General features: G+C 38.4%; 2 protein-coding genes and 1 pseudogene across 3 annotated transcripts; all 3 read left to right on the top strand.

The window, feature by feature from the left end:
- The first annotated feature begins 3,254 nt into the window (after positions 1-3,254).
- Positions 3,255-5,771, top strand: LOC137716493 (phosphoribosylglycinamide formyltransferase, chloroplastic-like). The gene is made up of 5 exons (XM_068455950.1): positions 3,255-3,702; positions 4,303-4,414; positions 4,963-5,139; positions 5,259-5,385; positions 5,547-5,771. Exons 1-5 carry the CDS (start codon positions 3,330-3,332, stop codon positions 5,658-5,660), a joined length of 903 nt encoding a protein of 300 aa, XP_068312051.1. The 5' UTR covers positions 3,255-3,329; the 3' UTR covers positions 5,661-5,771.
- A 1,960-nt stretch (positions 5,772-7,731) lies between these two features.
- Positions 7,732-14,542, top strand: LOC137714386 (pentatricopeptide repeat-containing protein At2g13600-like; annotated as a pseudogene).
- Positions 14,543-15,022: 480 nt separating this feature from the next.
- On the top strand, positions 15,023-18,416 carry LOC137715429 (uncharacterized). Of its 2 annotated transcripts, none has more exons than XM_068454762.1 (3): positions 15,023-15,101; positions 16,451-16,527; positions 17,941-18,416. In XM_068454762.1, exon 3 carries the CDS (start codon positions 17,951-17,953, stop codon positions 18,182-18,184), a length of 234 nt encoding a protein of 77 aa, XP_068310863.1. In that variant the 5' UTR covers positions 15,023-15,101; positions 16,451-16,527; positions 17,941-17,950; the 3' UTR covers positions 18,185-18,416. The 2 variants fall into 2 exon arrangements, with proteins under 2 accessions (XP_068310863.1, XP_068310864.1); XM_068454763.1 differs by having other exon boundaries at positions 15,029-15,101; positions 16,464-16,527.
- Positions 18,417-25,745: the final 7,329 nt, after the last annotated feature.

The raw sequence follows: 25,745 nt of genomic DNA, 5'->3' as shown, positions 1-25,745 counted from the left end.
AAAAGCCAAAGTAAAGCTTAGGAGGTAAGAATCAAAGTATACCAATCTTGGGTTGAGTCATGGCCAGAAGATGGCAGGAAAACGCCTGCAACCTCACGGGTCCTTGGTCGAAAACTGGGGAATGTTTTCCCCGAGTGGTTTCTGCATCCAACAACACCAAATTGTCTCAAAAACAACCTAATCGTACTCTTAAACACAATTTACAAATTTTTTTTTGGAAGGTTTCAGGCCTTACCTTCGCCGGATTAAGTTTTTGCACACTGATAGTACTATGCAGTGAGGGAGAGAGGGAAAACAAGAGATCTCGGCCTCGTCTGGGTTCGTGATGGGAAGAATCTGAGGGTGGTGGTGCTCCCTGGGTAAGACGCCGGTGATGGTAGCGGTGCTGCAGCAGCACAAAGAGGAGAGAGAGGACTCAGGGAGTTTTTGAGAGAGAGAGAGAGAGAGAGAGAGAGAGAGAGAGCGAAAGAGAGTTGAGAGAATTAGAGAGAGGTCCATGAGGTGGAAGAGAGGAAACGGGGCAAGAAGAAAGTGCAGAGTTTGGGATGTATGGACCCCACGGCCAAATATAAATTATTAAAATATCCCACCATTTAATATTAAAGTAATAATATCCCACCAATTAATATGGAGAGTTAGTAATTTTTTACAAAAGTATTTTTCGGTTAATTCTCGTTCGCAACTCCAAATTCGATTTTGTTTGTGCCTACGTGTTTGTACCGTTGAGTACTTTGAGAATATGGTAAATTAAAAGCTCATATGTGTCACATAATGACGGTCAACGAAAATCAACAATCTCGCAACTATGAGTATTTTCGTCAATTCACTCTTTTAGAATTTATAAAATCGTAAAATTAGAGACGGGTTGTTACACCCCATATTTAATATATTAGCCTTTTCTTTATTAGTAGTCAAGCATTTTACATCTACATCTACGTATTAGTTTAAGACAAGATGTCATATATGATAAATGCTCTTAACTGTGAATACATAACAATTTTGTAGTTCGAGTGATTGAAAATAATGTTCATGCACACCACGTTAAGTATTCAATTCCCCATCTTCATTATCATTTGTATTCAAGATGAAATAGTTAACAATTTATTCCAAAACACACCTCTAACTTTTCAAGAACTAGAATCTCATTTTAAAAATGTAAAAGTAACACTATCATTCATTATCCATATGAAAATCGACGATAAACTTCAAGTATAGTCATTTCAAAACTTATAAATCAATCATATAATATGAAATGAGATGGGTAATATGTGCATGAGCGAATTGGGGCTCAAAATTAAGTTGGGTTTGTGTTGACATGAACGGGCAAGACATCAACCCAACCCAACCCAACCCAATAAATGATCGGGTTGAGGGCGGGTTGGGTTTAGGCAGATTTTGTCTTCATTTTAACTAACCAAATCGGTTTTGAAATAGGGTTGAGCATGAGCGGATTCGGGTTGACCCAACCTAAGTTACATGTGGGGAAGTAGGTTGAGCCTCATAACGGGTTAGCAATAATGTGGTTCAAATTCGCATTTAGCGAGAATCAAACCTAAATCTTTCACTTACCAGTGAAGAAGAATTCTCTGACCCTACTAAGTAACTGGTGTGTGTTATATTTGCAGTAAATTTTTATGCCAAATCACTCACAATGTTATCTTGTACAAGTATCTATCAAATATAGCAAAATTTTAACTTTTAATTTTAAAAATATCAGTTTTTATAATAAATATCATATGTAGCCAAAAATGAACTTCAAAAGACTTAAATGCCCTCAACTTCTATGAGCTCATGGAATATTTTCTTTGCATACCAGTAATTGCAAAAAATTTCATTTGCAAATGGGATTTTTTCTATTCTTTTTATTTATTTCATGTTCTTTTTCATTTTTAGGGATTTGATTATTTTTATACATCTCAATTCAATAAGTGGAAATAACGAAAAGAGATTGAGCCAATCAACTTGTCTAATTCCTTTATTGATTGATGAACACCTACAACTGTATATTCTTGCATAATAATCAGTTGATGTGTTTTCTAAAAATTTCATAGACGTGCAACTTCTGCATATTTTTAAGATAGAACTTCATGTCTTCGTTTGGATGGAAATCTCTAGTACACGGTTCCATGGAATTATGCATATATAATATTAAATTTTTTTAATAAACAATATTATCTACGTTAAGATGAAGGAGGGTTGACTTTGCCTCACAATGGGCTAGTAAGAATGTGGTTCAAATTCGTCTTTGACGAGAATCAAACCTAAGACATTACTTGCAAGTGAAGAGGAATACCCTAGTATTAATTTAGGTAAAATACTTTTGTATCGATCTAATTGTTGTTTTGATTGCTCCCATAAATTCAAATAAATCAATTTCTACTTCATTTTTATACTTATAATGCATTATGGTTTTACAATGGTGCAGTTGACATACATTCATGGTGTTCGGCTTGTTCGACAAAGCTTGCAATATCCCCGTTTGCCACTCCACCCTCCTGAACAATGATTATGAATAAAATTTAGGCCTTATTGGATTACTAGTCTCCGTGGTGATAGAATAGTTGGAAGATAGTTTATATGGTAAGAAAACTAGAATTTAAGCCGCTGTGGTGAAATCTTTTGGGATTTATGCCCAAAATTAATATTCGATCAACTATTCGCTAATTATTAGCATCTAAGCCACACATATTAAGCTAAAACGGAACTCTCTGCTAACTATTAGCACGTAGGACTTACATGTGAGACTAACTTTGTCCTTGTAGTCTCACATGTGAGCCTCATATGCTAACAATTAACGGAGAACTAACAAAATTTTCAATTTAGGTTTAAATCCTAATAGACTTCATTACAAGAGCTTAAATCTTAATTTCTTGGGAATTGTTATTATCACTCCAAAAATCTCATTTGGCACTCCAAACTTTCTATAATTAGAAAGAAAAATACACTTGTGAGGAGTGCATAATGAGATTTTTAGAGTGCTAATAACAATTCCCAATTTTTTAACCATGTGAACTATCTTACAATTACTCTATTTCCATGAGACTATTAATCCAATTAAGCCTAAAATATAAAAGACTGGTGACTTTTAGTTGTAATTAGGTTTTAATTTTGAGGACAATTGGGTATTTTTATTTTTATTTTTTTGGAAAAAGTTTTGACTGCAGCAAAGCCACACACAGGGCAATTGGGCATAATCAAGTAGAATTTTGATACATTTGAAATTCTTTATAAAAACCCATATTTATGAATTTAAATGCTTTGGTTGTCAATGATAAAAACTCATCTGGTGCCTCTGCCGCTTCAGAACTAATTATTCTGTCCGTCCTTCAATGGAAGCTCAGCGTCTGCTTTCTGGGTTTTGCTCAACATCGCCGATTCCAAATGCCAAAACCCAATGCTTCGCCAAATTTCCCTCCCCTTCTTCTTCCACCACTTCTTTTGCTCAATCCCACAAATGGGTCTCCTTCAAAGCTCGCCCTTTGTCTACCAAGTTAATAAAGTGCACGAACACCACACACACAGAGACAGCTGAGGTGGTGGTTTCTTCGGATTCATACAGTCAGGATTCGATAAGTGGGATTCCGCGGAAAAAGCTTGCGGTTTTTGTCTCCGGCGGTGGCTCCAATTTCCGGTCAATCCATGAAGCGTGTCTTAACGGTTCGATTCTCGGAGACGTCGTCGTTTTGGTCGCAAGTAAACAAGGTATCCTCCGCTCTCAAGTGCTTTTGTCATTGTCAATCAATCCAGTTTGCTTTTCTTACTGGATAATCATGGTATTTCCCTTTTATGCAACTGCTCGTTCTTAACATTTGTTGTTATTGCTTGCTCAAAATTTTGCTTGTGACCTCAAATTCTGATCTCGGTTTTGTTTTTGTTGGGAAAAATTGTGCATAGATTGAATGAAAAAGTTTTCGTAGTCACATGTATTAGCATCCTTTCGATGCCAGCATTGATGTTGGACATAGATGATGCATTTCTGATTGTGTTTGGAACAAAATGTTAAGTGTTTGGTGCTTTTCTAGGAAGCACTTAGGTTGTGAATGAAAATGTCTTATGCTTCTCACAAAAGCACTTATGAGCAGGAGTGCCTCCTGCAAATGCTTTTCTGAATCAGAGCCCTTAGACTTGCTCTGAAGGCTTGTTTCATAATGGTATATATTGGTACTTGGGGTTTCTTCTGCTAATGATAGAGTGTGGTAAAAATAGAAAGCAAGTTAGGAGCTTTAAAGATATATCATAGAAATCTTTGATGGGAATATTGTATATCCATTCATGTGTACTGTATGTTATTTTGCTTGTCAGGTTGCGGAGGTGCCGACTATGCAAGAGATAAGAGCCTCCCGGTTATAGTGTTCCCCAAAACTAAACTTGAGCCCGATGGAATATCTCCGGCTGACCTTGTTGCTACCCTTAGGTCAGGCTCTTCGACAGCTCAAAACTTTTGTATCTAAGTTTCTCTCTCACTTGGGTATTTAGAATGCTGAATCATCTACTTATACTTAAGATGGCAGAAGAAGTCTCCCTAACTGTATTGATATTTTATTTTAACATGAGAACAATTATGGTACTTGTTTGATTAAATGCCTCAAAGGGGAGGCTGAGGCAAGCACAAATATTATTGGCGTCCAATTTTTAAATAGGGTAACCCGCTTGTTTTAATGAATTTATACTTCCAATTTTACTCATGGCAAATTGAAAATCAAGGACACAACACATATTATGTTATTTACATTAGTTATCAACCTCTGCATTTTGGTTGATTTTGAATAACAAACGTGAGTTTTATTCACTATAAACAATCTGTAGGACCATAGTTAAAATTACATGCTTATTCTCTGGTGTTTCACTAGCCTAGGGACATAGCCCAACTTGAGCTGTTGCTAGCGTGGCACGAATTATCTATGAGCAGTCTTTTAAGCATCGTTTTATTGCTAATTAGCTTTTGATTGTTGATATGATCAGGGGATTGGAGGTTGACTTTGTCCTCCTGGCTGGTTACTTGAAACTTATACCGGTAGAGTTGATACAAGCGTATCCCAGATCCATACTGAACATCCATCCCTCACTCCTACCAGCATTTGGAGGCAAAGGTAATTATGGTATGAAGGTCCACAAAGCAGTCATTGCTTCTGGGGCAAGGTATGCATCTTTCACCAATATCCGATTGGCTTTTGAATCAACCTTCGCTCATTTGAGTTACATTTGCTGTTTGCATGTACGAGGAGAAGTTCTAATATTAGGTATTTCATTTTCATCAGATACTCAGGCCCTACAATACATTTTGTTGATGAGCACTATGATACAGGACGTATCCTTGCTCAAAGAGTTGTCCCTGTGCTTGCTAAGGACACTGCCGAGGAGCTGGCAGCAAGGGTTCTTAGGGAGGTAATGCAATTTTTTTGTCTTGTTGAACCACTGATTGAATCCAAAGAAGCTTTTCTCCGTCTGTTTGATTTTGGATACTGACCTCTTTCAAATGCTAGAATCATAACGTCTGCGCATTCTATTCATTTAAATTTCTAATTTGGCTTCATTATTGATTTTAGGAGCACGTCTTATATGTGGAAGTAACAAAAGCGTTATGTGAAGAACGGATAATTTGGAGGGAGGACGGTGTTCCTATCATCCGAAGCAAAGAAAATCCCGCTGAATACAGCTAGAGGGACCAAAGGTTTTCAGTTTTGAAGAGGCTTTGTCCACTTTATATACACTACTACCTGTTACTTGGATGCATTGCATTTCATATGCTCACAAAGAAAAAAAAAAGAAAAGAGAGAGAGAGAGAGAGAGAGAGAGAGAGAGAGAGAGAGAGAATGGTAGCAGAAAAAAGGGTGCCAAACTTAGACTGGCATGATTTCTATTCATTGTGTACGAGTAAATATAGTCAGCGCTTGATTCCTGTTAAACTGCAGGCTATCATTTTGTAGAATGGCGCGACGTGTATCGTATGTTTCTTTTTATTATCTAGATGGTTTGAGTGTATCGTACAATGGGATGTTAATTTAAAAGAAGAGAAAAGAACATATCAGTGGCAAACTCTTAAAGTTGGACGTACCACATTTCAGAATTTTCAGCTTTCTTTGCTTGTGTTGCTTTCTCAGTTAATGAGACCCAACTGAATTCATGATACATTATTGTTGATCCTAAAAACTACCAAGCCTACGTGGTGCGCATGCCGAATAATTAATAAGCTAACTACGTCCTTCGGTTGATGTGGGGCGTGCCAACTCGACGGCGGCTGAGCTCGGACGGGGAGTAAAATGTGCTGATGTTGCGTTGAGCGCGCTGCTGACTTCTCGATCTTGCGATTCCGGTCGAGGAAGGAACACATCTCGGCCTTCGGGTTCTAGATCCTGAAGACAAAGCTACTAGTTTTGCGAAGTTCAATATCAAATTTGGTTTTCAATGTGCTGAATGTAATAACCTGTAACAACTCACTTCACCGAGAAGGCTAATGAGATGATCTCTACCAATAAGGATTCAAAAATCCTTCTCAACCTAGACTTCGATAGATAACTAGTCGGCCTCGACGCAGTGCTGTTTATCCAAACTGAAGGTGCTTCGCGATCGGCTGATTCTATGGCAACAGTGCTGTTTATCCAAACTGAAGATGTTCGCCGGTTGCCTTCAAAGTGCTGTTTATCCAAATTGAAGATGTGTCGGAGAAAAAAAAAAATTAAAATCTCTAGGTTGTTGAGAGGTTTCGCGTTGAGCGAGAGTTTGCGCAAGGCAGTTTGTGTGTTGAATTGGAAGGATTAGAATGATGCACCCCCTTCTTATTTATAGCAGCCAATCTCATCATGGCCGAACCAAAACTATACTCGGATTAGGATTCTTTATCCTAATCTATCCAAGTCTCGCCCAATCCTACCTTCATTAGGACTTTGAACCAAACTTTTTATTCGACCACATTCACTTCTCAAATCTCAGCATCCTCATCCCATTGAGACTCCTTGTTATGCTAGGATTCGACTTTCCCATCAATCCATCTCATACTAGGACTCGGCCAATCCTAACCGAGCGGCCCATAATAACTAGAATTCGCGATGATTCTAGAATCATACTACCGGGCCGAAAACAACTCCTAACTCGGCCCACACCAATATTTTGGACCCAAACTAAGGGTCACATATTTTCGCTTGCAGTTGACATCCCAAGGAGCGTATAGTGGTGGTGGTAGAGCAGAGGTATGAAGATTTTTTTGCTATTCCCATTTCCTCATCCAATTGTTCCCTCATATTGGTCTTCAACTCTTTGTTTTCAATATTTTTGAAGTTAATCTTTAGATTTTTCTCAAGCCAAGTGTTTTTAGATATTATTATATCTGGAATTTATATGTTAAAAGGAAATTGAACTAAGATCAGATGATTCTAAGTGAACTTATAACGAGAGAGAATGAAAAGTAGAAAATTTTCTTCTTGTTTTTTTTTTATTTCTTGTTGTTCGGTATATAATTGTAAGCTCCATGGTTGTATTGACAACCCTCTCTTTTCCCAAGAATCCAACGTAATCTTGTAGCATCACCCAAATGTTGCAGTATCTGAATTCATGTATACATGTTTTCCAATATATGTCCTTGTTCTCTGAATGTCAAAAATGTCTTGAGACTGGTGAGTGTTCTTTTGTGATAAGGTATCTGGTAAGTGAAAGAGTTATGGTTTCTTTCTCTTCAAAACTCGTTTTGTTGCCCGAAAAGCCCTATAGCTGCCCCAGAAGAAGATTGGTAATCGGATGACTGTGTACCGACTGTTGGACCCGTGGCTGTCCAGGCGGCCCAATTCCGGGCGGTGTCATAGTACACGCAGAGTAAGGTCTACATGAGCAATGTTGGGGCGGACTTGGACCCCCTTCTTGGGTGATTTGATAACGTCTTGCTTGATATTTTGGTTGCCAATTCTATTGATATTCTACTTGTGTAAAGTGTTACTGATGTTTCAAGGTAAAATGTTATGAATGAGAAGACCGGTTTTCTGGAAGGTGGTTTTTGACACTTCTGTATGTAATGTAGTGGTACTTGGTTTTCTCTTTAGATCCTGCTATATATGTTCTATTGATATCTTGTCTTGATGTTTGAAGTTTTATTTGTGCCACTCCAAAATCCAAATATACTCGTGTTAATCTTCTTGTTGAAACCAAAAAATAATATTCGTGAGAAATAGAAAATGGCCCATATTTCCAATAGTACAAAAATTATGAACTGTTTCGGCCAATTTATCTAACAAGGGAAGAGAGGGGTGCGACAAAAGAAAGAGAGTGGAGAAAGTGAGGATTTCTCTGCGTGTATGAGTTTATAGTGGTGAAAAGAGAAGAATACTTTTCCTCCAAGTAGATACAATCTTAGTAGGAAAAGAATAATTAATAATCAAATATATTTAGGATTTACACAATTACACTTTAATATAGTATCTATAACACTCCCCTTTAAATTTGTACATACTCAAGTAGATTCGTCATCAGGAGAAGTCGACCCATCGACACTTATTTGGGAACACGTTAGTCTCAGACAAAGGAACTTGCATATGGAACTAAGTCTCACAAAAACCCAATGGCTATAGTAAAACCCAAAGCAGGACAAAAACCCATAGTCTAAGGAAAAGTGAGTGAGAAAGTGCAAAGCTAAATTAAATATCTAGATGACGTCCATCAGAGATATGATCAACTCATGATAGATGTTCGTCAAAATCTTGTGAGGTAGCAAAAACCACATAGGAAAAAACGGCTTCCAAATTTGGAGTTGGAGTCTTCAAGAGAGGAGAGTCATGCAGTCAACGAGGGAGAAAATGGAGATGAACAACAGAGATATAATCTCTGCATAAGGTACGATGGAAACGGTCCAAGTCGAGGACCCATTTTTTAAGAGATTCAGATCTAATTACATGAACCCGACCTGCCGCATCCCGTTTTGAATTTATAAAATATGTATTCGTCCCATACCCACCCAGAACTGACTGGACCCACCCCGCCCCAGGGGTCAAAGACCCATTTGCCCACCCCTGCTAAGCCTCCAACAAGTTGTGACTATACAAAAAGAAAAGGGTTAATGGACTAAATTGCCCTTTTAAAGACTTTCCCCAAAATTTGCCAGTTCTGTTTCAGCCGAGAACACTTGAAATCGAAGAGACTGGGTGCAACCTCCTTCACGTACATCTCGAGCAACTCAGCGCGCGAGCTTCGAACAGCCGGATGCGAGCCTCTCCGACGACGGAAACCCTGCAGATGCGCACCTCGACGCCGCCTCCGCTCCGTCGCTTCCAAAGCTGGTAACTTTATCATACCCCCTCCATATCTGCCTGGTATTATCTAGGAATATCGTTTAAGCTGATCTTTGTCGTTCCTCTTCGGGTCGTATCCAAATGCGTACGCTTTATCTGCTGGACTTGTAACTTGGGTCCTCAAGTATTAATGTTTTCGGTGGCTTCTATTTGTCCATGTTTTGATTTTGTTGGTCGAAGTTTTCCAATAGTTTCAATTTGGTCCATGTGGTTTTAGTTCACTGATTTTCGCAATTCTACGTTAGCGTAGCAGCTTAATTCTGCTATTTGGTTCGATAAATTTGACGAAAGTAAGTCATTTTTATTTGAATTGCAACAACTAGTAAACTAAGGGGATCAATGGCAAAAACTGAAATTTTACTGATAAGAAATTGGTCGTGTTTTCTGCCCCTCATTAGTCATTACTGGCAAGAGCATTTTTTCCGATTCTCAGATGAAAATATCAATTATCTTTTTAATGCTTTGCATACGACCATAGTAGTCATATAAATGCGGTTAGTTGGTATGGACCAGTTCATAAACGGATAAATTTCGTCGTCAGATGTATAATTGGTACAAATTATCAAGGGACGAAGATTTTTCTGTTATATCCTTAAACCTTGTTAGCATAGTGTTTTCGACCCACCACTATGAGTGATGCATTATGGATTAAACAAGTCCAGAGGCCTTTTTTTCATGTTTTGATGGAGACTTATTATTTTGCCAAACCCATAGCACTTCTAAGTAATTTGCATCATCCTCTGCTTCAAGTTCTGTAACCCTTTTTTAGATGTAATATTAAAAACACACAAACGTTCAGATGTGTGTGCCATGGTTGAGGTTATAGCTGATGCCATTTTCTATTCTTAGTTTCTTACTCCAATACTGCGTTCTTTTCTCTAATTCTAGGAAATCTCGTAGAAGTCTCTGAGGGAGTTAAGCCTAATATCTCTAATGATGGAGATACTGCCAGCTCAACCCTTGAAGCATCTATATCATCTCTCACGCTTACTAGTTCGTCATGTCTCAAGCCAAGAAAGTCTTTCCAAGAAAGTTATTCTTTGTCCTGACCCCTCCTTGCAACAATCTTACATGGAATTGTCACAGACATTCTACGAAGCTATGAAAACTTGTGCATCTCTCAAGTCGATACCCATTGCCAGAAAACTCCATGGCCAACTCATTTCTATAGGCTTGGACTCTGCTATTTTCCTCCAGAACCATCTCTTGCATATGTACTCCCAGTGTGGCCTGGTAGATGATGCTTGTCGGGTTTTTGATAGTATTCAACAACCTAATGTTTTTAGTTGGAATACAATGATCAGTGGCTTGGTAGATTCGCATCGGATGATGGAAGCAGAGAAGTTGTTCGAAGAAATGCCTGTGAGAGATTCTGTGTCTTGGACTACAATGATGTCTGGGCATTTTAACAATGGACAACCAGCAAAGACCATTAAAGTGTTTGCTTCAATGGTTCGGAACTGTGATAGTTTTTCCGACCCATTTTCCTTCTCTTGCGTAATGAAGGCTTGTGGTAGTCTTGGCTACATCAAATTGGCTCTTCAGTTGCATAGTCTTGTGGAGAAGTTAGATTTTGCAAACAACATGGCGATTCAAAATTCGATTATTGATATGTACATTAAGTGTGGTGCATTGAGCTCTGCTGAGAAAATGTTTTGGAGGATCCCATATCCGAGTTTGTTTTGTTGGAACAGTATGGTCTATGGTTACTCGAAACTTTATGGGGTTGGAAGGGCTCTTCATTTGTTTGTTCAAATGCCTGAACGTGACTGTGTGTCTTGGAACACCATGATTTCAATCTTTTCTCAACATGGTTTTGCAGTTGAGAGTCTCAGTATGTTTGTTGAGATGTGGAACCAAGGTTCTAGACCAAATTCTTTGATATATGCCACAGTACTTAGTGCATGTGCAAGCATACATGATCTTGAATGGGGTACCCATTTGCATGCTCGTATCATCCGTATGGAACCAATTCTTGATGTTTTTGCAGGTAGTGGGCTGATTGATATGTATGTCAAATGTGGACACTTGCATTTTGCAAGGCAGGTGTTTAACACCATGACAGAACGCAATGCAGTCTCTTGGACTTCTTTGATCAGTGGAATTGTGCAGTCCGGGCTCGAAGACGAAGCTTTATTGCTGTTTAACCAAATGAGAAAGGCTCCTATTTCCTTGGATGAGTTTATTCTTGCAACAGTCCTTGGGGTTTGTTCAGGCCAAAAGCATGTTTTAGTTGGGGAACAGCTCCATGGATATACAATCAAGGCTGGGATGACCTCTTCTACTCCTGTGGGGAATTCTCTTGTCACAATGTACACAAAGTGCGAAAATACTCATAGTGCAAACCAGGCATTCAAGCTGATGCCAGTTAAAGATATAATATCATGGACAGCAATGATCACGACATTCTCTCAAATTGGTAATGTTGAAAAAGCTCGAGAATATTTTGATAAAATGCCAGAGAGGAATGTCATAACTTGGAATTCAATGTTAGCAACATATTTCCAAAATGGTTTTTGGGAAGAAGGCCTAAAATTGTATATTCTAATGCGAAGGTTGGAGGTTAAACCTGATTGGGTCACCTTAGTAACTTCAATCAGTGCCTGTTCTGATTTAGCAGTATTAAAACTTGGGGTTCAAGTTATAGCTCAAGCTGAAAAACTAGGGTTTATCTCTAATGTTTCAGTCAAAAATAGCATTATTACTTTGTATTCAAGATGTGGGAGAATTGAAGAAGCGAAAAGAGTTTTTGATTCAATTTCTGATAAAAATTTGATTACTTGGAATGCGATTATGGCAGGATATGCTCAAAATGGTGAAGGTAGGAAAGTGATTGATGTTTTTGAGAATATGTTGAAAACGGATTGTGAACCTGATCATATAAGTTTTGTATCGGTTCTATCAGGTTGTAGCCATTCGGGGCTTGTAAAAGAGGGGAAACACTACTTCACTTCCATGACTGAAGAATTTGGCATCTATCCAACATGTGAGCATTTTGCTTGTATGGTAGACCTACTTGGTCGGGCTGGGTTATTAGAGGACGCCAAGAAATTGATAGATGAAATGCCCTTTAAGCCAAATGCTGCCATATGGGGGGCCTTGCTTGGCGCTTGTCGGGTTCATCGCGATTCAAAGTTAGCAGAAGTTGCAGTGAAAAATTTGGTCGATTTAGATATAGATGATTCTGGGAGTTATGTCCTTCTAGCTAATACATATTCTGACTGTGGACAATTAGAAGCTTTTGCAGATGTTAGAAATGAGATGAGAAAGAAGGGCATTGAGAAAAAACCCGGTTGTAGCTGGATAGACGTTGATAATAGGGTACATGTGTTCACTGTAGACCACACTAATCATCCGCAAATAAAGGATATTTATAGAATACTGGATGAGATTGTTAAGAACATAGGAGATACAAGTTGCTCTGTGAATCCACTTAGCTCACTATTTTATCAGGATAAACACATTGAAAAACTTGATGTTGCTGTTGGGATTGCTTGATGCCTATCTACATGATGAAAAACCTTCAAGTTTTCCTTGATTGCCACATGGTAACGAAGCTGATTTCCCTTTCTACCTCAAGGGCACTTATAATGCAGGGTAGATACCGGTTTCATAGTTGCAAGGTTGGAATTTGCTTCTGTGGTGATTACTGGTGATCTCTGGTATGTAATAGATTCTCCTACTATTGTGTTCTCCAGTCCTTGCTGCTGCTGTTATCACTATTTGTTTGAGGAAGACTACTTTTTTGAGTATATCTGTTACTCTGATAGATTCCTAAACTCTAAAAATGTGCATGTGTAGACACACCGGTACATGACCAATGGGCACTAACACAAAATTGATGACAGATATTTCTTGCTAGTTACTAATTAGATGTCATTAGATGTCTTTAGGAATATGCATCCTTGGATATGCGGATTTGAAATGAAAGATTGGGATTATTTTTAGTGTAGATTGCTTAACAAGACTTTGAAATATAAATCTTTAATGTTAATAAGATCCACTTGTAATTCGAGTCTTGACTATTTGAGCAATTTCCAATTCAAGGGGAAAGTATAATTTCAAATTCTCTCTGAATTACTTAGATATGGAAACTTCTTTTTCTTTGCTATGTTTTATCTGCTGTTTGGGACAATAACTGTTTAATTGCAAGCAGAAAACTAGATGCTCCGTTGCTATCCTACCCCACACCAGAAAGATAAACAAAACAAAAATAGTGTTTTTTTTGTTTAATTTTTGAATTTCCTGTCTCTTATTTTTTAGAGTTTGGTAAAGGTAGATAATTAGAACAGGAAGATATCTTAACAGAACTGTTCATATCAATTATTCCTTCTAGAACAAGATAGGTTTTTCCTCTTATAAATTCTGGAAAATAGAGTGGTCCTCTATCAGATTTTAGTCTTCCATGAATGCTGGTTTTAATATTTACTTCTTTGAATGCATAGATGGTTTTAAATCTGCTTCTTTGACTCCTTTATTCCTCTGTATGCATTAAAGTACATTGCAACACTCTTCTTTTAGAACTGATTTATAAGGAATACCAGTAAAAGTTAACCGTGCGTCTATTAGTTTAAGATTGCAGAAATCCACGTTGCGGTGCTAGGTGATGCAATTTTGAATAATTAGCTGGGCTTCTAATGCTTGCAGTTCTGTTCCACCTTCATGTGATGCACATGGACACTGAAATCATCGTAATACCTGTGATTTGCTTGGGATATGGATGATGAATTCAGATTTTCTCTCGGTATAGTGGTAGATGCTGTTGAATCGTTATTATTCTCATTTTTATGGTTGTTTTCAACGGTTCAGATGTTTAAGAGGTAGCAATGAACTGACAGTAAAAGTGTTTTTACGTTTTTGTAGGGAGCAAAACCAAGTTTGGATGTGATGAAGGATACCGGCCTTGGTCGCTAAACTCGCCAAAACGAGTGAAATTACAATGCTAGCCTTTATCTACCGGACATTGGGTTCAAAACGAGAAGCGGAAAATGGCGGGTTGTGGTTTGGATGAACAAAGGACTTGAAGCAAATGCAAGTTGCTACAACAAGAGGACTACATTTTGCCTTGGTCAACATTTGTCTGCTGGGTCCATGATTAGCTGTAAATTGGTAAAAGCAAGCCCGCGGGAGGAGCCGAAAGGGGCTGTATAGCTATTTTAGAAAGTAACATGTATTGGTTGTTTTTGAGAAAACCGACATTGATATTCCAAAAATCTCACTGGCGTAAAAGAATCTCATCCTAAACGACTCCACGATATATATATTTTTTTCAAAAATTTTGGGATCAAATCAGTTCTTTTGTTATCAATGTAGTTAAGATTCTTAAGTAACCATACAACATTGCCCTAATTTCAAGGGTAGAAATCTTAAAATTTCGAATTAAGTAATTCCCGAAATAAAAGCTTTCATTGGATAAACGAAATTTAAAGAATAACAAGTTAAAGTTTTTATTTTTTGAAATAGAGTGATATTTTTACGTTAAGTTAGAGTGTTTATTGGATAAATGTATTCCGAAGAAAGTGCTTTTGCTCCTGGTGGTTCCAGTGACCCGTAAAAAGTAATGATAAGGATAAATCTGCTATTCGGAGACATTAGAATTTTAGACAAAGGGGGATTTGTGAAAAAAGTTTGGTACATCAGGGGTTGTTTTTGTAGTTCTCAAAACCCAACAGGTCTTTTGTGAAAACATGAGAAACCTCGGGGTGTTGGTGCAATTAAGCACTTTTTAAAACCACATTTTGCAGTAACTTCCGAGACAGAGAAAGAGGTGTCTCTCTTTTTCCTCCGGATTTTGCCCCTTATCCTCGTTTTGCCGAAGCTTGTTGTCGGGTAAGTGAACTGAGTTAATTTTCCTTCTTCAACTTCGAATTCAGTTTTGGTTCCGGTTAATTTCGGTTAATTGTAGTTTGCTGTAATTATTTTGGTTGATTCCGATAGAATTCCAACTTGAATGCCCATAGCTGGATTAGGTATATTTTGTGCTAGTTTCTGTCGTTTTTGATCGTTGGATTGTTCTGGGCCAGAGGATGTTGAGTCGGCTTAGGCTTGTTCATCTTGGAGCTCGTTTTAGGAGTGCTTTTAAAATGATTGAATACGATTTTGATGAAAATGTTTTTTAAACCAATCTTCAGTACAAATTCAAGTGGATTCTGAAAAAGTATTTTAAGTATTTTCTGCAAGAAGCACATATTTGGTGCTTATTCCAAAAAGCACTTTTTGGAACTCAAAATATTTTACTGAAAACGCTTTCAATCATTTTAAAAAGTACTTTCAAACGAGCCATTGTTTTATACATTGAATATATCCATTGATCAAATTTTATTGTGAACAATTGTATCTCAAGGGAGAGTGCACTAATATGCTAGGAGTTTCATGAACGAAAACATTTTTTTGCTTTGCTTGTGCAATGGAAGTTTCATGCAATAATTATCTGGTTATCCACGCTTTGCTTATTTGTTGAACTCAATCCGCAGAAGTGTATCTACTAAGCAAGTTATTGTCCTTGCATTGCGATAATTAGTGAACTAATAAGAGTTCGACAACAACAACAACAAAGCCTTATTCCACTAAGTGGGGTTGGCTGTATGAATTCTAGAACGTCACTGCGCTCAGTTTTGCATCAAGTGTTCTATAAGCTCCAAGTACCCCATTTCTTTTCTTGAAGTCTCTTTCCAAGTCTTCCTCTACCCTTTTTCCGTGAGCCTCTGTCACATAATTGCATTTTCTAATGTGTAGGTCTTCAGTTCACATGCCCAGCACCTTAACCAATTTTCTCTCATCTTATCTTCAATTACAGCCACTCCTACTTTACCTCGGATATCCTAGTTCTTAATCCTATTCTTTCAAAACTTAGCCCAAACTGTGGAGACAAAATCATAATTTGGCCTTTGTTGTATAAAACTCTTGTATACTCATACGGTTCAGTTTTCTTCTTACTGCAATCAGGAGAGCTTTTATTAGCATTGCTTTAGAGTTTTTTTGCTCTTAATGGGCCGCTACTTTATTCTTGCGTCGGACTTTTGCTTCTTCTTCTTCTAAATTTCTAATTCGGCTCAAATTCTACCTCCTTAATTTTGTAGTTCCTTCTTTTAACTACTCAATTTCACACTATAAATTTCTGATTTTCAAGAATTTACTAGAGATTTAGGATTGAGAAAATGAGGGATTTGTTATTGTAGTGTTTTATTTCAGATAATCTTCTTGGAGGACTTGGAAATTAACATCTTTCAGTTCTAGAGGTGAATCGCAACGGCAGGTACGTTTCTTTTAATTTACCCTTTTAATGAAAGTTTGGGGGGATTTAGTATCAAAATAGTTGTTGGCAATTGGTATCTTGCAATTCTGAATGTTGTTGTTTGTCGGTTGTTGATAGTGATTCTTTTGATAAAATCCTTTCACTAATGAAATTTGGCTTCAAAGTTCATCCCACCCAAGTTCTGTGTCTTGGGTCCATGCTTGGGCATAGTAGACTAGTAGTTACGTAGAATGAAATCATCATGCAATCTCTGAGCAGCTGGCCTTTATCTGCACACTTAGTTTGTGATAATAGTTGGAGTAATCAGCTACAGTAATATGGAACTAAATGTTAGTATATGTATTTAATCGAAGTCTTTTGCGAGAGTTACGGAAGACTCGTATATCAGTGCTTGGTCACTACTGGGGCTGACAACCGTCTTGCAAGAGTATCATAACGTCAACTTAGTTGGCTTCTTTATTTTCTAATACGACTAGCATTTAACAGTATGCTTTAGTCAGTTGTGGCTGAGAAATCTGAATGAGTATTATAATATGGGGTGTGATATCCACATACCCCTTTTTACACACACCCCTTATTAATTCCTGTCCTTTGATCTTCTTCAATCCATTCGATCCGACGGCCGGAAATTAGAAGGGTGTGTGAGAAGTAAAAAGGGGTGTGTGAATAGCACACCCCTATAATATTAACTTAGCCCCTGATCATGAGCAAGAGCTTTTCTCTGATTCTCAGATGAAAATACCAATTTTCTTTCTAATGTTTTGCATCAATAGTAAATAGTAATTTCCTAGGACCATGGTAGTCATATAATTACTGACTGTTGGTACAGACCTGTAACGTGGGGCATTCAGTCGGAAGTCTATAAATGCTGGTGTCTTCTTTCAAACATACCGTTGGCAATTTTTTCAAGCTTATACTGAATATGTTGTGTAATTGGTCGTATGACTCGTATCATTGTAAGTTGTTGGGGTTGTGTTTCCGAGCTTTGATGTTATAGGTACCTTAACGTATATTTTATCACTTTCTTTGTTTCACTGGAAAAGTAATATCAAAATTTCACTGGGAAGTCTATGAATTGTACGCTGAAAGTTCTATTAAGATCCTTGCATGTGAATTTCGACAATACTTTTCCTGTATTTATTCTGCAAGCTGTTTACGGTATTGAAGAATGGCTGACTGTTTAAGAAAGAGTAGCGCAAACTCTTAAGAATTAAACATTTCCATGTTTTGTCGGATACTTCTGATTTTGCCAGTCCCTTGAATGTTTTAGCGATTTAACCAAATTTTAGATGTAAGTTATAACAACATACGAACCAATGCTGCTTTTCAGATGCTTGCTCCTTCCAAAGAATGCCGCTTTTAAGTGATTAATTTATGTGCCGCCAATTAACTTCATTTTCTTAAGCTGGCCAGGTTCTCCAGCATGGGAAACAAGCCTGCGAAGCAAGAAAGGGAAGAGGTCTTGTTGAAAGTTGTTCCTCCGTTGGACCGTGCATATGTTAGGTGGCTTGCTCGCGATCTTGAGAGGACTCATGGCTTTACACCAGTGAACCCTCGTGCGGTGAAGCCGCCAGAACATTATATTGAGTACATGCATTTGAATGGCTGGTTGGATGTAGACTTGGGTGATCCTGATCTAGCCCATTTATTCAAGTAGATAGCGATGGCGATGCACTCAAAACCAGATTTGAGAAGAAGAAAAAGAGTGGCATTTCTACCAGTATAGCAGTGATTGGATTGTGATTTGAGTGCATATCTGGCCCTCCAATTTGATGTAACATTTCAAATTTTGGATTCAAATGGGGCTTGTTGTATCGAATGGCTTATTTCACTTTTGCTCTGGAATCCACATTTTGCCACTTAACACCTTGAAACTCGATTTTGTTTCACTTTTGTTTATTTCGTTAAATTATTGTTAACTTGCCGACGTGGCCATGATGGTGACTACTGATTTGTTGATGTGGTAGCCACCTCAATTGCTTTGATACCGATAGGCATGTCAATTGATTGAATTTTGATATGAATCGATGAAATTAATAGGGTACGAATTGAGACTTTTAATCCGATTATTCGAATTAGATTCGAATCTGATAATCCAAGTTAAAATGAATGTCGATATGGTTCAAGGTTGATCCGATCCAACTTAATATGACCTAACATTTAATTTTTATGTTATTTTAAAAATATTTTAAAGTTGTAGGTCTATTTGACTGAATTGTATTTAGGATAGAGATGGAGAGGGGTCGGCGGCAACAGAGACAGAAAAAAGAGATGTAATTCTGAGGTGTGTGTTGTATCATCCCATTGTGCCTTTATTTGTAGTAGTAGGGAATGTTAAGTCCTTACCCTATTAGAATTACAACTCTAATATAAATTTAACTACTAAAGGGAGTATACAAAAATACTCCTAGATACATTAGGATTTACACAATCACATTCCTAATCCAATAGAACTGCAACACTCCTCCTTGAGTGTGTAAATACTCAAACAAGACATCGCATCAGATCTTCAGCAGATAAGGTAGAACAGTGGTGAATGCGAGTCTCAAATTTAAAAGAAAGTATGCATTGGTAGTAAAACTCACAAAACCTCACTATGGTAAAACCTAAGGTAGGTGAAAACCCATATACCAAGGAGAAAAGTGAGTAGTATGCATAATGTCTAAAACCAACGTCAAACAAGACGAAAGTAGTGAACTCAACGGAGTATGATCATTCCAGGATGGGTGCCTTATTAAAATCTCATTAGGTAGCAAAAATCCAGTGGGAAAAAAGCTCCTAATCGTAGGAAAAGAGTACATTAAGATCAAGTGAGTATGCTTTAGGATACTCCCCTTTAGTTAGACATAACTCCAAATAAGAAAACCACAAGCAATTCAACTCAGATAATTTACGCATACCGATTCCTTGGACGAGCTTCTGAAAAGTAGACTTGGGCAATAACTTGGTGAAGAGATCGGTTAAGTTGTCATGGGAACATATTTGCTTGACTTCAATGTTCTGATGCTGTTGTTGCTGGTGAGAATAAAAGAACTTCGGCGCTATATGCTTGGTGTTGTCTCCCTTGATATATCCCTTTTTTAACTGCTCGATACATGTTGCATTGTCTTCAAAGATCATCGTAGAAAGGTCAACGACGGAAGTAAGACCACTAGTGCTTTGAATATGTTCCATGACTGCTCTCAACCAAAAGCACTCACGCGATGTTTCATGCAAGGCGAGAATCGCAGCATGGTTCGGGAAGTCGCAACTAGCGTTTACTTGGTACACCTCCAAGATATAGCGGTGTCTCCAACGGTAAAGACATAACCCGTTTGTGAATGTGCCCTATGTGGGTCAGACAGATAACCAGCATCTATGTAACCAACGAAGCGAGAATCAACTTGAGGACCGAGGGGGGTGGCGGTTCCTCTCGAGGATTCATAGGGGTAGAACAAACCCAAATCCATCGTACCTTTAAGGTAGCGGAAAATATCTTTAACACCATTCCAGTGTCTGCATGTAGGTGCATTGTTGTATTTAGCCAAAAGATTAACAGTGAATGAGATGTTGGGTCTAGTGCATTGAGCCAAGTACAATAAAGCACCAATATGAAACTTTAGGCTCCAAAATCTCTTCCTCATCCTCCTTGGAACGGAAGGGATCTCATTTAACATCTAGAGTTCAAACAACCATATGAGTACTCGAAGGCTTCGCTTTATCTTATTAAAACATCGTAACACCTTTTGGGTGTAGTTTGATTGATGCACTAGGATTCCATGCGAATAATGCCCGATCTCCAAGCCGAGACAATATCGCGTTTTCCCAAGATCTTTCATTTCAAATTTTGATTTCAAGTGAGCGGCAATTTCCTCAAGCTCTGCGGGAGTTCTAATGAGGTTCATGTCGTTGACATAAACTGCAACGATTGCAAATCCAGAATGTGACTTCTTTATGAACACGCATGGGCATAATTCGTTGTTCACATAACCCTGACTTGTCAAATATTCACTCAGATGGTTATACCACATCCGCCCGGATTGTTTCAATCTGTAGAGTGATATTCTCAATCCAATCGAGAGAGTGTTCCGTGGTCTAGAACTATTTGAACTAATCAATGGAAGACATTCTGGAATTTTCATGTACATTTTCGTATATAAATCCCTATAGAGATATGCGGTTACCACGTCCATAAGCTGCATATACAGTTTTTCGGAAACTACCAAACCAATAAGGTAGCAGAACGTTATGACGTTTATTACAGGGGAATAAGTCTCCTCGTAATCAATCCTAGGGCGTTGAGAGAAGCCTTGCACTACGAGGCGTGCTTTGTATCGCACTATTTCATTCTTCTCATTATGCTTCCTCACAAATACCCACTTGTAGCCCACAGGCTTCACATGTGGTGGAGTAGAAACTATAGGCCCAAACACCCTGCGTTTCACTAACAAATCGAGTTTGACCTGGATTGCTTATTTCCAGTTTGACTAATCTGTTCTACATTGACATTCATCAATGGAACGTGGTTCAATGTCAGCGCTAAGCATGATGTCGGAAGCAATGGTACACGCAAATGCATAATCAACATTCATCTCATTTTGATTCCAAATCTCATCCAATACTGCGTAATGGACCAAAATCTCGTTATTTTGGGGAGGCCGTTATGTCTCATCTAAGACATCGCCATATTCTAGAATAACCTCATGCGTTGTAACATATGAGTAAACAATGGTCGGATTCAGACTAGGGTTACTAGTTTGTCCAGTTTTCCTCTTCCGAGGTTGTGAATCCTTTGAACAAGGGGGCCTGCCACGCTTCAAGGTAGGAGCAACTGATTGGCTAGCCGCCAATATACTAGGCCGCATGGGAGGTGCGGCCGCCCCACCCTTAGGGACGATTTGGCCTTCCAAGGCCGTATTACGGTTTACGTTAAGTATGTCCATCCTTGCAGATGCGTTTGCAGCATGTATATATAATCTCGTCACCTTTCCAAGATTAGTAAAAGCATCCGGCATGTTTTGAGTGATGCTCTAAAGATCTAGAATATGTCGCACTTCAGTTAGACTGAGGGGTGCAGGGATCTAAATGAGACATAATGGGAGTAATTCACGGCAATTCGCGGCGTTCTACAGGAACATTAGTGATCTTATCTCCCCTTAATGACATGAAGATTATCTCATCAAAGTGATAATCCGCAAAACGTGCGGTAAAGAGATCTCCTGTCAAGGGTTATAAGTAGCGAATAATTGATGGCGAATCATAACCGACATAGGATTCCCATTTTTTCTTGAAGACCCATTTTGTTACGTAGTGGCGATGCTATTAGCACATAAAGTGCGCACCTAAACACACGTAAATGTGAGACGCCAAGCTCGTAAATAGTAACCAATTGTAATGGTGAATGAGGTTGGGTAGCGGTAGGCCTCAAGCAGACCAACATAGCTGCGTGCAATATTGCATGGCCCCAAGCTGATACTGGCAAATTGGTTCGCATAACCAAAGTCCGAGCTATCGTTTGAAGGCGCTTTATGAAAGCTTCTGCAGGCCATTTTGGGTGTGAACATGGGGTACAAGCTTCAATCCCAACAGATATGCAATAATCGTCAAAGGTTTGTGACGAAAACTCTCCAGCATTATCCAGTCAAATTGACTTGATCGGATAATCAGGGTGGTGAGCCTAAGCTTAATAATTTGTGCTAGGAGTTTCACAAATACAACATTGCATGTAAACAATAAGGAGACAAGTGACCATCGCATTGATGCATCAACCAACACCATGAAGTATCTAAATGGTCCGCATGTTGGTTGGATAGGTCCACAAATATCCCCTTGAATCCTCTAAAGAAACTTAGGGGGGGTCGTGAATAATCTTTGTAAGTGAGGGTTGAATGTTCAACTTCCCCAAGGAGTATGCTTTGCAAAGCGGATGGCTGGGATAAGATTTCAAGTGATGCCCATGTGATGCTTTGAGGATACGGTGCATCATATCTCGTCTGGGGTGTCCTATTCGATCATGCCAAAGTAGGAAAATGCTCTGGAACTCGGCCATAGGGTCGGCCACATGATGGGTCTCAATTGCGCAAGTGGTTGTTACGTACAACTCACTCGGGAGACGTTCCAACTTATCATGAATACGTTTCTGGCCATATTCGTAAGAAGTGATACAAAGAAATTCATAACCATTCTTTTTAGTGGTTTTAACATGATATTGATTATCTCGAATATCTCTAAAACTTAGTAACGTTCTTCCGGAACATGGAGAATAGAGTGCCTCTTTAATGGTTAATTCAGTACCATTGGACAACATAATATGGGCGTTTCTGTATCCTTCTATTAGGTTGGATGAGCCTGAGAGGGTTGTCAAAGGTGCATTTTAGGTACGAAGTTAGTAAAATAATGTTTCTCATGTAATATGGTGTGCATGGTGGCATTATTAGTCAAACAACTAACTTCCCCACTAGTCATACCTAGAAATAAATTAATTGAATCGGCACATGCATATATAAAGGAAAACTAATGAAAAATGCTTCAAAACTTTGAGTTTTAACGATAAGGACAAAATAAAGAGTAAAGTGAATAGTACTAGGATTGACTTTTTAGTGGAAAAATGTAGTTTTTCCTTAAAGTAAACAGTACCAGGAGCTTTTCGTTAAAGTTCCCTAAATATAATTCCACAAAATAATTATCCATCATTCAAAACAAACCAAAACCAAACAAATAATTCCAAAAAACTAAGAAAAATTGTTCGAAAATTAAACCATAGTCCTAAATTTTTTTTTTTCGGGGTGGGGCGTGGGGGTGGGGGGGGGGGGGTGGAATGAGTGGTTTGGCCACTAGGGGTGTAAAACGACCTAACATGTCTTAGAAAAATAAAAATTTATTCTTCCATGGGAGCGGATGCCTCCTGAAAATCTGAAATCTCCAGAGTTGTTGTAGTATCTTCGGGAAATTTTACAAGTGCAAAGTTAGACTCATGACAGACATAATACTTGACAATAGCCTTAGGAGTAACTTGGTATATGCGTGACCAATGATCCTTTGATCCACAACGATAACACATGTCCAGTTCAATGGAAGCCGATTGAACGGTAACTTTTCCCTTGTTCTTAAAGTTTAGGGCCTTAGGGGCAAGGGGTTGGCGCTTTTGGGTCAAATTCCTTCCCTTGGGTGGCTCTTTGTTTTATTGACCTTAGGCTCATGGTGGGGCTTGCCGCCCATTTCCACAGCCACGACGGGATTTCCATTAGTTGTGTCTGCTAGAATTGGTCGTATGCGCTTCAGACGCAGTGTTTGAGCCAGTGGGTTAAGCTTGATGAATCTTCATCAAAAGCTGGTTCTTCTTTTCAACGAGAAGTAAAACAGATATCAAATCAAAAAATTGAGGAACTTATGTGCCTTATATTGTTGTTGCAGGACAATATTGGTGGCATTGAAGGTCGAATAGGTATTCTCCAAGAGATCCTGTTGGGTTAAGTCCTCATTATAGAACTTAAGTAGTGATCGGATTCTACAAACTTCAAATTTGTATTCATTCACAGACTTAAAGTCTTGGAAGCGTAAATGCTGCTAGTCGTGTCTTGCTTTAGGCAAGTAAATGTCTTTATGGTGATCAAAATGATCGGCCAGAATGAGCCGGAGGGTATGTGGATCCTCCTTTGCAGGATACTCAGTTTGCAGTGCATCATGGATATGTATGCGAATGAAGATCATAGTAGTAGTTTTCTGAGTTTCGTTGACGAGTTCATCGTCGGTAGGTTCCTCGATAGTAGCTCTAAGACTCTTTGTTGTAAGATGAAGCTTCACGTCTTAAACCCACTTCAGGTAGTTTCTTCCAGAGCGGTGAAATCAAGCTTGTTCAAGTTCGACATGTCCCTCAAATGGAGGGTACAACAAAACGTGGTTAGTCGTAAGGAAAGCCATAGACATATATCATAGAGCATTCGAGTTCTATAGACATGTATTGGTTTAATTTAAGCATGAAAGCTATGGGTTTCATGTGGTAAGTTTTGAATGAGAACTTCAGGTTTCAAAGGCACTAAATTCGAAACTACATGTTCGATTTAGTTATGAACGTTCAATTCATATATATAGGGGTACTTGCAAGAACACAAAATACAATATACAATAAAGTGTAGTGAATTTGTGGATTGCTTCAGGAACCCAAGTCTGAGTGCTTTGGCACTACAAAAGATAGTTAACGGTTCAAAGAAACGAACTAATTTATTGAATCGTTAATTGCCAAAAAGTGAGCTTTAAGCCAATAATTTTGGATTAATTGTCAAATTAATAGATTGCTGGTCACTTTAATTAATTCAATAGATCAGACCGTACATGGTCAATTGTAGAAGCAAAAATAATTATAACATTTGGGTTAAAATTGTAGAGAATGCCAAAAATAGCATTGGATTCGAAAAACCATAGCCCAATTTCGATGGGCTTGGGTGCCGTGTGTAAGGCAAGGCCCTAAAAGTGCTTAGTGGGCCTTAGGACTGGCTTCGGATCGCAGGCCGAGGCTCGGGACAAGGCCCAGCAAGCACAAAGGCTTGTTGGCAGGTTGGGCTAGGCTACAAGGGACGACCCAGCAAGGCTACAGACCTGTTGTTGGGCTCAGGGCTTCAAGCGCATGGGAAACCCAACCCAGGCCGAAGCCTGGTTGTCTGTGCAGGAGTAGTAAGCCCATGGCGTTGCTGTTTAGTGGTCTATGGCATCAAAACAATGCCATCCCAAAGTGCTCCATGCAGTTGGGCTGCAAGCCAGCGACGGGGCACAGCGGTGGTGAGCCACAGCTTATATCGCAAAATCCCAGAATTATTTTTTATTTTTTATTTTTTTATTTTTTCCGAATTCTAGGGTTAAAAACCCTAATTGCCTCTAAATTAATTTCGATACTTTGATTCACAAATTCCACATAGCATAATTGTGTATTGCATGAACAAGTATAAATATTGATAAAATATATGAACACATATACAATATATATATATATATATATATATATATATATATATAATTGAAAGGAAAATATAAATATAGGGGGTTCATGCATCATGGGGAATGTTTTCATGCTTCAAGGTTTTTTCAAATATCTTAATTTATTTTAGAAGAACTTGATTGGTCGAAAATAATTGAAAGCCTTTGACGTTGTAGAAGAAAACCTCCTCCACGATCCTTCAGTTACTTAGCTTCTGACAAGAGCATACTGATAACGTGTTGTAGGTCTATTTGACTGAACTGTATTT

This window comes from Pyrus communis, chromosome 14 (assembly GCF_963583255.1).
Source record: "Pyrus communis chromosome 14, drPyrComm1.1, whole genome shotgun sequence".
Lineage (NCBI taxonomy): Eukaryota > Viridiplantae > Streptophyta > Magnoliopsida > Rosales > Rosaceae > Pyrus > Pyrus communis.
Note: the sequence above shows the minus strand (reverse complement) of the source record. Positions and strands in the feature narration are given on the sequence as shown.

What these genes read in the sequence shown, in the direction of transcription:
- LOC137716493 (XM_068455950.1), top strand. Translation starts at nt 3,330, where the DNA reads ATGGAAGCTCAGCGTCTGCTTTCTGGGTTTTGCTCAACATCGCCGATT. An exon ending in TTTGGTCGCAAGTAAACAAG is followed by an intron (nt 3,703 to 4,302) that starts GTATCCTCCGCT and finishes TTTGCTTGTCAG; the next exon opens with GTTGCGGAGGTGCCGACTAT. An exon ending in CAGCAAGGGTTCTTAGGGAG is followed by an intron (nt 5,386 to 5,546) that starts GTAATGCAATTT and finishes TATTGATTTTAG; the next exon opens with GAGCACGTCTTATATGTGGA.
- LOC137715429 (XM_068454762.1), top strand. Translation starts at nt 17,951, where the DNA reads ATGGGAAACAAGCCTGCGAAGCAAGAAAGGGAAGAGGTCTTGTTGAAA.